The sequence below is a fragment of the Papaver somniferum genome, chromosome 6 (genome assembly GCF_003573695.1).
Source record: "Papaver somniferum cultivar HN1 chromosome 6, ASM357369v1, whole genome shotgun sequence".
In the NCBI taxonomy this organism is placed as follows: Eukaryota; Viridiplantae; Streptophyta; class Magnoliopsida; order Ranunculales; family Papaveraceae; genus Papaver; species Papaver somniferum.
In genome coordinates this window covers 6,068,721-6,081,087 of record NC_039363.1, presented here as the reverse complement: position 1 = coordinate 6,081,087, position 12,367 = coordinate 6,068,721, and the positions used below count along the sequence as shown (strand labels likewise).

The following is a 12,367-nucleotide window of genomic DNA, read 5'->3' as shown; positions in this document are numbered from 1 at the left end:
CTCAGTCTGGCATCTCAAAATAAGCACGCCTCAATAATCTTCAGATTAGGCAATACATCTGAGAACTACCATGCTCGTCTCACGGATTCAATTGTTGAATCTTCATTAAATTCTTCTACTTTTAGTTGGTTTCAACTAAATCTGCAGGTACATTTCTTAAACATCTTTTATCTCAGCAAAAGATGTGGAGAAGGGCACTGTCATTGCACTCACTGAGACAATTTTCTTCAACACCAGAAACTCCTCCAATTCTCCATTCCTTTCTCCAACCCTCCATTTTTACCCTGAAAACAACAACAACCCAACAACCAATTTTCAAAGAACCCACTCCTCAAACCCTAAATTCAACGCCTAAAACCCTTGGGGCAGATTGCAAATCTTCCCTAGAATCCAATTTGCAAACCTCTCTTGACAATCAGAATACTGATGAGGCATGGAAATCCTTCAAGATCCTCACAAACAATTCACAACTTCCAAGTAAGCATCTTTCCAATTGTCTCATTACTCATTTATCTTCACTCAAAGATGTTCATAATCTCAAGAGAGCTTTTGCTTCTGCTGTATTTCTATTGGAGAAGAACCCACAGTCATTAACATTTGAAACCATTGAAACACTTTTGAATGCCATGAAAATTGCAAGTACACCTGCTCCTGCATTTGCTCTAGTAAAATCCATGTTCAAGAATAGATTTTTTATTCCTTTTAGTCTCTGGGGTAATGTTCTTGTTGAAATTAGTAGGAAAAATGGTAGCTTTGGTCCTTTTTTGAGGATTTTTAAGGAGAATTGTAAGATTTCTGTGGTTGAGAAATTGGATTTTATGAAGCCTGATATTGCTGGGTTCAACGCTGCTTTAGAAGGTTGTTGTTATGATCTTGAGTCTCTTGATGATGCTGATAAGGTTTTCGAAATAATGTCAGTTTTGGGTGTGCGTCCTAATGAATCGAGCTTTAGGTTTCTTGCCTATTTGTATGCTCTGAAAGGGTGTCATCAGAAGAAGATGCATGAGCTGGAGGTGTCGATGGATGAATTTGGTTTTTCATCCAAAGGGGTACTTTATAGTAATTTGATTAGTGGGTACACTAAATCTGGTAATTTGGAATCAGCTATTGACGTTATTTTGCGTGGATTGAGAGAAACAGATGGCAGAAGTTTGAATTTTGGTGAAGAAACTTTCAGTGAGGTTGTCAAGGGTTTTCTTAGCGTTGGGAGTACTCGAAATCTGACTAAATTGATCGCTGAAGCGCAAAAGCTCGAGTCTCCTTTGAATGGGATTCAAGAATCTGTAGGTTTTGGTATTTTGAATGCTTGTGTCAATCTAGGATTATTAGATAAGGCTCATTGCATTCTTGATGAAATGAAGGCCGAAGGAGTTTCTGTTGCGGTTGGTGTTTATGCTTCCATTCTTAGGGCCTATTGTAAAGAACATAGGACGACTGAGGCTGCTCTTTTGGTCGCGGAAATAACCTCTTCGGGGATGCAGTTAGATCCTAGTAGTTATGACGCTCTAATTGAAGCTTCCATGACAAATCAAGATTTTCAATCAGCATTTTCTCTGTTTAGGGACATGAGGGAAGTGGGAATTTCTGATTTGCAAGCTAGTTACTTGACTATAATGACTGGTTTAACAGAAAATCACCGGCCTGAGTTAATGGCATCCTTCTTAGATGAAGTTGTAGAGGAGCCACGTGTAAAAATGGGAACCCATGACTGGAATTCTATCATACATGCATTCTGTAAGTTAGGACGGTTAGAGGATGCCAAAAAGACTTTCAGAAGGATGGCATTTTTACGATTTGAACCAAATGATCAAACATATCTGTCTCTCATCAATGGCTATGTGGCGAAAGAGGAATATCTCAGTGTAAAGCATCTGTGGATGGAGCTGAGGAGTCAGGTTTCAAAGAGTGAAGACAATAGGCTAAAATTCGATAACCACTTGGTTGAGGCTTTCTTGTATGCTTTGATTAAGGGTGGTTTCTTCGACGCAGTAATGCAAGTCGTGGATAAAACTCAGGAGATGAGGATTTTTGTGGATAAGTGGAGATACAAGCAAGTATTCATGGAAATCCAAAATAAGCTCAAATTGAAGAAATTGAGGAAGAGGAACTATAGAAAAATGGAAGCCCTTGTTGCCTTTAAGAACTGGGTTGGGATTAGTACGCGAGGTTCCTAAAACTATTGACTTTCTTTGCCGGTGCTTGAGAAAATCTACAAGATGATGCGGGGAATCATTTTGGAGCATCTACCCAGGATATCGATGTTTGACTGGAGTTTCACATTTTCTGAGGTAAAGCAATGAAAAACCTGACTATCGTGTGTTTTCCTTGAGGTTTAATTTTGCTGTATTTGTTGCTGGTTTTTGTTTGGTTGTTGTAGGAAGAGAAGATTGTTCATGGTTTCCACTTTAATCATCGAATTTCAGTTTGTTTTTTTCAGTTAATTTGGTTGCATATCTATTGTGGGTCTGTTGCACTCTGTGCGTCTGTTCGTTAATGTCCATCCTTGTGTGCTGTGTATGTGTGATGTATGGGCTCATATGAGAAGTGTATGTTCCGTGGTCTAAGAGGGAGTTTTTGGTTAATTATCTGCAGAGATCAGGTGTGCGGTGCCGTTGAGGGCTCACATACCAGGGACATGATCGTAAAAAATTTAATTGTTGAACCGGATGTGCTTCAAATACCTCGGATTTTACAGTCTTTAACTTATGTAGTAGCAGAGGACTGGGAAAACAGAGCATATTTATATGAGAGTTCCTGGTATTTATGAGATTAAATAGGTAACCAATTCAAAGAACAGCAAGTTGCCAACAAAGATCAAACACAAAAGAAGGATAAATAGGTAAACAATCCTGGAGTTAGGGATTTAGGAAAGAAGGATATGAGTTGCGCAACTGTAAATGAAGGGGTCAGATGCTGGAGAATCATTTGTGCTTTGTATGCCTAATGATCCTTGTCATACAAATTCTATCAAAGAAATGGTAAGTGTGGGTGATGGGAATGAGAATCCGAACTGTTTTAATGTGTCATAATATAGACTCAACGAGTATTGAATTTAGTGGACATATTGTGCTACTCTGGGACATGATGGTGCTGCTGCTTCACTTAGTGGAAGTCTGTGTCAGATGACTCAGATCTCACTTGATATTTTAGCTGCAATAACGATATGGAACTTCTCGGTAATGACCATGAGGAGAAGGACCATTGGACGTCTTTCATATTAAGGTTCGTTTTCCTCTTAGCATTCTCTTGTTCATTTAAGTACTTAAAAAGTAAACAGTTTACTTGCCTTCATGCAACGCAAAACCTGACTTGTATATATACCGTGATACATTGGATTTGTGATATTTTCCAGTATTTAAATAAATAGCATATACTCCAAAAACTCATACTGCCTCCACTTTTGGAAAAGAGATACTTTCACTTTTTCAATTTGGCCTATGATTTTTGACACTCTCTTTTCTCTCTATACAGGTAGAAGCTAACATTCTATTGGGTTTGTGTTAAGCGCAACAATCTTTTGATTGCTATATCTGTACAGATGTAAGTATGTTTTTGCTTCACTGCAGCTTCTTCTTAGAGGTCCTAAGAATTCACGTGAAGCAGTTTGACGGAGCATCTGGTGTCCCACACAGTCGGACAAGTGTTTAACAATGCAAGGATCAAAGTATATTTACCTGTTTGTTTTTCAAATTTTGTTAGACAAGAATTTACTAGAGATGTTCAATTCGAGATCATAAGTGATTTTCTTTCAGATTTTTAGGCGATTATTTTAATTACTCGTTAAAATCAATTTACTTTAGTGCTTGTTGATGCCTTGATAGAATATTATAGTGCGGATAGGAAATCTGTTGTCTGATATGGCTTGGAGCCTAAAGAATAATTACTCGTTAAAATCAATGTACTTTAGTGCTTGTTGATGCCTTGATAGATGAATATTATAGTACGGATAGGAAATCTGTTGTCTGATATCGTTTGGAGCCTAAAGAATAAATAACGGACCATGTTTCGGTTGAATAAAATGGACGGTTTGTATAATGTTAATATTTTTCAGCTGAGAATCGTGCCCTGGGGAATAAAGTTTTGATGTGCCTTTTTGATGATAAGAATGGTTTCTCATACCCACTGTCACTGAATATGATGATATCGACGCCATTTACAGAATTTATTCTTCACACAGGCTGACAGGTCAGTTGTTTGCATGAATTCTCCACTTTATACCGACCGTCTTAGCAACTGCTGCATCTTGTCCTATAAATCAGCAGAGAAACTTATTACACACCATCTTAGCAAGTGTAGACATCATTCTCATTCACATACATCACACAGATATCATGGGTGGACGTGCAAGTGTCTCAAGAACAGCCAAAGAAGTCCCGTGTGATGAGGTCATGAAAGACAACTTGGTTTCTGATAATTCTGAAGCAGAAAGCAGGGCCTGCATTCTTACTCCTACTCTCCCACAGGTACGAGTTACACATTATACAGGATGCAGAAATGGAAATAAAGTAGTCAGACCTTCACAATCACATAAACCAGTCAGAGCTCCACAGACAATGAAACCAGTCAGAGCTCCACAGACAATGAAACCAGTCAAAGCTTCACAGTCACATAAACCAGACTGTGCGTCAGCTGAGCCCTGGGATCTTTCTGAATCAAAAAATACAGGCAAGTTCAAATTAAATTCTACCTTAGATGAGTATTTATATAAAAAGCTACCAGCTAGTTCGTTAAGTGAGTTTTCTAATTGGCATTTTTCCTACTGATTAATGTTCGTCTGCCATGTGACTTCCAAGCAGTTCAGAAGTACTGGACCGATGAGAATTCAGGTTGCAACTGCTTTATGTTGTTTCCAAGGAATCTTGCCATAACTTGGGCTGAAAAAAAACAGTACTGGAACTGGCCTTCCATGAAATTGTATGACCTCACTCTTGGAGCTGCTCTTTATATTACTAAATGCAGATGCTCAATGGTTGTAACTAATCTAATTGCACATTGTTTACCTGAATGCAGTGGTGAGATGGCAATTGAAGTAGCTGAACTTGTGAATGTGTGTTGGCTGGAGGTAAATGGAAAGTTTGATACAACAAAACTCAGCCCGGGGGTGAAATATGAGATTTTATTCGTAGTAATGTTGAAAACTTCAGCTTGCGGATGGGGAACACCAGTGAACCTTAGACTTATACACTCATGCGGAAAAACACAACACCGCAAAGAAAATTTACAACTTAAGCCAAAGTCACAGTGGATAGAACTTCAGGTTGGTGAATTTCAAACACCCCCACAACCAAACAAGAAAAAGAAATTCAATTCTCTCTGTTTGAATGCGAGAATGGGAATTGGAAAGGTGGTCTTGTCATCAAAGGAGTCATCATTCGACCTAAGAAATACTAAAAGGTTCGTAGACTATACATTTAACAAGTCGATGACATGTTCTACTATTAGCAATAATATATTTGCGTATAACGAAATACTTTACGTGAAAACAGCGGGCAATGGAATTATTATGTATGATGTCAAATGTTTTCGAGCTTATTATGTATCAAGTGTAATCTAGGAGGAGTTATCTAATCAATAAGATAATGTATATGTACTTATTACAAGAAACCTCATAAAATCTATGTATGGCATTCAGAATCACAGCAGATTCAACTTGTTTTTATTTTCGCTTCAGATTCAACAGGGTCCTGTTTTGTGATACATTCAATTTATTCATAAATGGGTTTAAAATTCTTATAAGCTACTACTGCATAGAAAGGGTCTGAAGATGATGATAATGCTCCCAACAACTTCATAATCTGACCCATGAAATTTGACTCCTGTTTAGATGGATCACCACCACCGATTTTCCGGATAACCTCCGGTTGTGTAAAACCTTCAACAGATTGGAAATACTGAACGACAAGTTGAACACGACTATATCCAGATCCTTCTCTCCACGCCGTAATTGCTTTCTCATAGAACAATCTATTACTAAAGCTCACAATGAACACTCTTCCAGGCTTTAACACTCGAAAGACTTCCGCAAAAACCTGTTACACACGAGAAATTAGACCGATTTCTTGAAGATAAAATTGTGCTCAGTTCGATATTATGTACACAGTTATTACACTAAGCTAGTTTTACCTTCTCAGGCTGTTGAAGATATTCTACACTCACAGTGCACAAGACAGCATCAAAACTGCTTTTCTCCATTTCAAATTCTTGATTTTGATTTAAATCTTTCACAAAGAAATAATCTAATCTCGGGTTCTTAGCTAGCTCTTGAGAGTTAAGTCCATGTCCAACCACCTTCTTGAACTCAATTTCTTTAGGTAAGTGACTAACCCATGAGCTCATAATATCAAGTACTTCCCAACCTGGTCTCAGCTTTTCTCTGTATAAATCAGTTAGTGTTGTTATGAATCCGTTGTCAACATGAGTGACAAAACGTGGGTACGCATAAAATTCTCTGTCTGGCGTTGGTTCTCCCTTCTTTACTAAGAACAAGTCGTTTGATTCTTCCTGCAGACGACGAGTTCTCATTTTCCGTGTTTGACGACGATAAAGACGTTATTTTGATTCTGCCATGGTGATGATGAATTTTGTCTCTCATCCATAATTTATCCTGGTGTTGGTTTGGAGAATATGAGTATATCTTCAACTTTAGATTTATTGTTCAGTAATTGTTCAGTATTATCTTCAACTTTTGTTTTGTGATGCCTGTGTTCTGACGGTGATTGTGACTTCTCTTTAATTTGCTCCAACTTTTCTCATCCTTATCTTCCTTCTCTATTAATGTTTGCAGTTTCATTCGAGTAATCACTTTGTTGCTAGCAGGTGGTGTTATGGCGTTGGCGCTTTGTGATCGGTGGCTTTTCAGTTGGTGGTGTCAAATTCTTACAGTGGTTCTCATAATTTCAGTTGGGTTTAATTTCAGCAAAGGGGATTCGATTGGACCTGGGTATCATCCAATTATATGCAGAAATGTATATTTATCAACTCAATGGTATTTCTCTTTTCAATTAAAAGATTTACTCTGCCACTCTTCTGAATACTTTTGCTTCTATAATAGTCTAGGTAGGCTATATCTATTTTATCCCTTTTATTGCCACCTCTTGTTTATCTCTCACACACGGCTGCATCACTTCTATATTCTAGTAAACCCCTTTCACATACAACTGGTCACACAACAACCATGGCTAATAAACAACCTAGTGTGCATCATCTAGCTGATCAATTGGAATCTACTTCCATTGATGAGTCTACAACTGTAAGAAGGGTTATTGTCCATTCTACTCATGCATTATCTAGAGGTATGGCAGAATGGAAATTTGCTGCTGTGGGTAAATTGTATGCAGATGGTGAATTGATTTCTACAGCAGCAGAAAGGGCAGCCAGAGCTGCTTGGTCTCATCTCAGATCATTGGAGGGTAATTGGCGATTTATACTCATTGGCTTAGAACTCAACATATACGCCATCAGGTTTGAAAACGAGGATGATCAGAATTCTATCCTTTATGGAACTGCCTGGAATTTCTATAACAATTTAGTGGTGCTTCGACAATGTACTACATCAACGAACTACAGAGATTTAGACTTCTCCTCTCAGACTTTTTGGATGGATTTCAAACGTCTCCTTCCTGAATTTTTGAACGAAGAGATGATACGGTTGTTCTCGGAAATTGTAGGTCAAGTTCTGTATATTGAAATACCCAAATCTGGAACCAAATGCCGCGCTTTGGTTGAAATCTCTCCTACAACTCCCCATCTTACTGGCATACATACAACAAATGGGGCTGGAGTGGCTCACTGGATTGGATTTTTTTATGAAGGTGTTGATGGTGGTTTTTAGCTTAGGGTCAAAATCGTAAAACTGTATATCTGACATGTCACTATGACCATTAGCACATTTATTGAATCAATCAGCATGCCTACGTAAGAATTATCGGGTACCCTTTTTTTTTTACATGGGTCATGTTCCACTGCAGAACCCTTAACACTGACTGACAACATCTATGTCAAACCCTAATTCTCATGCTACCGCGCCAAGGCATGCCAACCATGCCATCCGCACCACTGTGCAAATGGCAGACCATGTCATCCACGTCACCGCGCCAAGGCATGCCAACCATGCCAGCCACACCACTGTGCCAATGGCATACCATGCCAGCCACATCTCCGCGCCAAGGCATGCCAACCATGCCAGCCGCACCTCCGCGCCAAGGCATGCCAACCATGCCAGCCACACCACTGCGCCAAGGCATGCCAACCATGCCAGCCACACCACTGCGCTAATGGCATGCCATGCCAGCCGCACCTCCGCGCCAAGGCATGCCAACCATGCCAGCCGCACCACTGCGCCAATGACATGCCATGCCAGCTGCACCTCTGCGCCAAGGCATGCCAACCATGCCAGTCGCACCACATGTGCCAATGACATGCCAACCACCTTGCTGCGCCATATCATGCCGGCCTTCCCTATGCGGCTACCAAAACGAAGGCATGTGATGATCAACGGACACCCTTCCATCTTAGATGCAAATCTTAGCCTCCCAAGGTCGCCAAACAACGCATGGTAACCTTTGTCCCAAACCCTAGTTTTGGCCACGCCAAACCGCGCCAAGGCATGCCATGCCACATGTGCCTATGAAATTCCAACCACGTTTCTGCTCCATACCATGCCGGCCTTCCCTATGCGGACACCAAAACGAAGGCGTGCGGTGATCAACAGCCACCCTTCCATCTTAGATGCAAATCTTAGCCGTCCAAGGTCGCCAAACAACGCATGGTAACCTTTGGCCCAACGCCAAAACCTTAGTTTGGCCGCGCCTAAACCACGCCAAGGCATGCCGACCATGCCACATATGCCAATGGCATGCCGCGCCATCCACCTTGCCGTGCCAAAGCCATGCCATGCCGGCCTTCTCTTCACGTCTGCCAAAACGAAGGCGTGCGACAACCAACGGCCACCCTTCCATCTTAGATGCAAATCTCAGCCGTCCAAGGTCACCAACCAACGCATGGTAACCTTTGGCCCAACTCCAAAACCCTAGTTTGGCCGCGCCTAAACCACGCCAAGGCATGCCGACCATGCCACATGTGCCAATGGCATGCCGCGCCATCCACCTTGCCGTGCCTAAGCCATGCCATGCCGGCCTTCCCTTCACGGCTGCCAAAAAGAAGGCGTTCAACAATCAACGACCACCCTTCCATCTTAGATGCAAATCTCAGCCGTCCAAGGTCACCAACCAACACATGGTAACCTTTGGCCCAACGCCAAAACCCTAGTTTTGGTCACGCCCAAACCACGCCAAGGCATGCCGGCCATGCCACATGTGCCAATGGCATGCCAGCCACCTTGCCGCGCCATACCATGCCGGCCTTCCTTATGCGGTTACCAAAACAAAGGCTGTAGACAATCAAAGACCATCCTTCCATCTAAGATGCAAATCTTAGCCGTCCAAGGTCGCCAACCAATGCATGGTAACCTTTGGCCCAACGCCAAAACCTTTTTTTTGGCCACGCCCAAACCGCGCAAAGGCATGCCAGCCATGCTACATGTGTTAATGGCATGCCAAACACCTTGCCGCACCATACCATGTCGGTCTTCCCTATGCGGATACCAAAACAAAGGCTTGTGAAGATCAACGGCCACTTTTCCATTCTAAGATGCAGATCTTAGCCGTCCAAGGTTACCAGCTAACGCATGGAAACCTTTGGCCCGATGCCAAGCCCTAGTTTGGTCGCGCCCAAACAAAGCCAAATCCCTAACTTTTGTTCGCGCCTAAACTAGGCCATATTAAAGCCCTACCGGCCATGCTTTCATGCCACTGGCTACCAAACGAAGGGTTGCAATAATAAACGGCTACCCTTCCTCTCAAGATGCAAAATCTCGACCGCCGAAGGTCACCACCGAGCCGGAAAGTCTCCCAAGATCAACTTGCCAAACAACAATGTGCCACATGTTGTCCACGAAAACACTCGAGACATCAACACATGTCACAAACTGGGGGATGCTCATTGGGTATTGGTTTGGCGGTTTACAGCGTGCGGCGTACACTACGCCCGTTATAAGACCGTGTCATAAGGATGAGGCGGTTAGTAAATACAGGGAGTAATGGTGAAACGATTTCTTTTATGGAACATCAATTCCAGGCGTTACCGGTTACCACCTCATCCTATTTACTCATCCGTTTTCTATTTCTTACGAGACCAGAGTACGTTTCACTTCGACTTGTATAAATAGGTCTTACCTATTTCCACCAAACAACAAGTTCAGGTCAGGAGGATACAACACTCAGAAAATATTTGCTAGCTTTCCATCTGTTAGCTTCCCACTTTCTGATACAAGTCGTGAAACGACTACTCTTCCAGAATCAACTATTCTGGTCTCAACACTCTCTTCGCTTCCCTCCCCAAAACCAACCCTTCTCATTCACTTTGTGACCGAAGCAAGTCTGGAACGACCATTTCTTGGTTTAGGCAAGATTTGTACAGATTGATCTCTCGAATCTAAAGTACTCCCTTGCAGTACATTGTTTAGGGTTTAAACTCGTTTCTCACCCACACACCCGAAATTACCAAAATCAACAGAAATCGTTTTCACCCTCAAACAATTGGCGACCACAGTGGGATATTGATGAGTGCTAAAAAGTGCATATTTCTATATATTTTTCTTGGCATTTAACTCATCTTTTGTGCATTAATTCTACATTTTATCCCATATTCTGTATTTTCATTGTTTTCAAGAATAAATATTTTTCTTACTTAATTTTGCATTTTTAGGTAATAAATAAAGTCTAGATGACTTGCGGAGCGGAAAAGAGCTGAAGAGTGGTGAAAAGCCGGAAGAAATTACGCAAGGAAGCCGCGAAGAACGTTGTGCACAAAACCAAGAGGCTAGGAATGGTCTTGAAGAAGAAGAATTGTCCTTAAAGAAGATATGGGCTTGGCATACCCAAGGCCCAAAACCCTTACTCAAACACATTTCCACTATCCAAGCCCGTCTCGGATTTCAGCCGTCAGATCGAAGCATTTCAGCATCCTACGGTCGCTCCATCATCGCACATCAAACTCCGAAGCCCCCGCTTTACATCGCAACGCCCATCTCCATCTTGGGTCGTCCGTTTTGCTACATCCCTTCATCCGACGGTCGCTCCACGCTTACCTCCGTATCACCGTTGGATTCACCTACCATCTTCACATCCGACGCGTTTCCTCGCAAATCATCACCCCTTGCCACACCCGCTCAACACCCTAACTTCCAAAACCATCGAACTCAAGCCAAACACTCCCTTCTCCCCAAACTATCGACCTCTTCTTCTCTTCCCCAAACTTCCTCTCTTCCATCACCTACAACTCCTTCACCATCATGCCCCGACATTACCAGACCTCGAGCTCCATCACCACCTTCTTCCCCGACCATCACAGAAACACATCAACCCACTTCCCTGGTTCTTTCTATCTTGTTCTTAGCATCTACACAACCCTAGATGCTACAAACAAGAAAGGCAGAGCTAGAGTTCAGCTACAGTGGAGAGAAGACCAAATTGGAGCGTTGTTCGAGTTGACAGGAGCAAGTGGAAGCATGGGTCAGCGCTCAATTGCAGAGGAGACAACGAATTCAGAGGGTACGGTGAGTTTTCCCCAATTTCCCAAGAACCCTAATTTTATCAAATTTGGGGAAAATGCTTGTAAACCCTAATTGAATGTTTTGGGTATAAATAGAGATGAAGGGTGAATGTTAGAATCATCTCTGGACTAGCCAGTAGACATTTTGAAGAAATTCTCTTTACAATTTCAAATTCAGTTCCTTTATCACAGTTGTTTCTTTTTGAATGTTGTGTGTTGTGGTTGAATTATTTTGTATGATGAATGCTTGTGTGTGTAACATGTTTAGCATGAGCTAAACTGCATTAGGCTGAGGCTCAGTGAAGCCTTGTGCACTGTCAAATGATAAGTTGCTAGGATAGTTAACTCCTTGCCCTGTTTTGCTTGAGCATTGGGAAGAGATTAATGCTCATAGTGCCTGTGATTGATTGTTCTGTCAAAAGACAGTCAATGCTAGGGGCAAACTAGTGAGCAAATTAGTTTTCCTCCCATTCTATATGTATGCATAGGATTTTCAACTCAACCTAGAAATATGTTGTTTGATTAGGACACAAGGTGGATACTAAGCCTTAGCTTAGCCACAATCCCTTTTACAGTCACTTAAATTCAGTTCTGTTTTGCTTCCTGTTCAGTTTATCTCCTTGCCTGTTTTGCCTGTTTTTCTTGCATTTTGAAGCTGTTGTGCACTGAAATCAGTGCACAAACTCCCCCTGCCCTTGGCTTACAGCCTTGGTTCCCTGCTATTTTTATTTTATATCCTCTGCCATTTAATCTTTGC

At 41.7% G+C, this 12,367-nt stretch overlaps 2 protein-coding genes and 1 pseudogene across 5 annotated transcripts; 2 read left to right on the top strand and 1 right to left on the bottom strand.

Moving 5' to 3' along the window:
• On the top strand, nucleotides 1-4,185 carry LOC113286786 (pentatricopeptide repeat-containing protein At1g69290-like). 4 transcript variants are annotated; one of them, XM_026535403.1, is made up of 4 exons: nucleotides 1-2,288; nucleotides 2,593-3,222; nucleotides 3,567-3,664; nucleotides 4,052-4,184. In XM_026535403.1, exon 1 carries the CDS (start codon nucleotides 183-185, stop codon nucleotides 2,172-2,174), a length of 1,992 nt encoding a protein of 663 aa, XP_026391188.1. In that variant the 5' UTR covers nucleotides 1-182; the 3' UTR covers nucleotides 2,175-2,288; nucleotides 2,593-3,222; nucleotides 3,567-3,664; nucleotides 4,052-4,184. The 4 variants fall into 4 exon arrangements, with proteins under 4 accessions (XP_026391188.1, XP_026391186.1, XP_026391187.1 ...); XM_026535401.1 differs by having other exon boundaries at nucleotides 3,472-3,664; XM_026535402.1 differs by having other exon boundaries at nucleotides 3,567-4,185.
• Nucleotides 4,186-4,210: 25 nt separating this feature from the next.
• Nucleotides 4,211-5,670, top strand: LOC113286788 (protein PHLOEM PROTEIN 2-LIKE A1-like). The gene is made up of 3 exons (XM_026535404.1): nucleotides 4,211-4,665; nucleotides 4,797-4,914; nucleotides 5,011-5,670. The coding sequence occupies exons 1-3, from the start codon at nucleotides 4,332-4,334 to the stop codon at nucleotides 5,552-5,554; spliced, it is 996 nt and encodes a 331-aa protein (XP_026391189.1). The 5' UTR covers nucleotides 4,211-4,331; the 3' UTR covers nucleotides 5,555-5,670.
• A 2-nt stretch (nucleotides 5,671-5,672) lies between these two features.
• LOC113286789 lies at nucleotides 5,673-6,707 on the bottom strand (annotated as a pseudogene).
• Nucleotides 6,708-12,367: the final 5,660 nt, after the last annotated feature.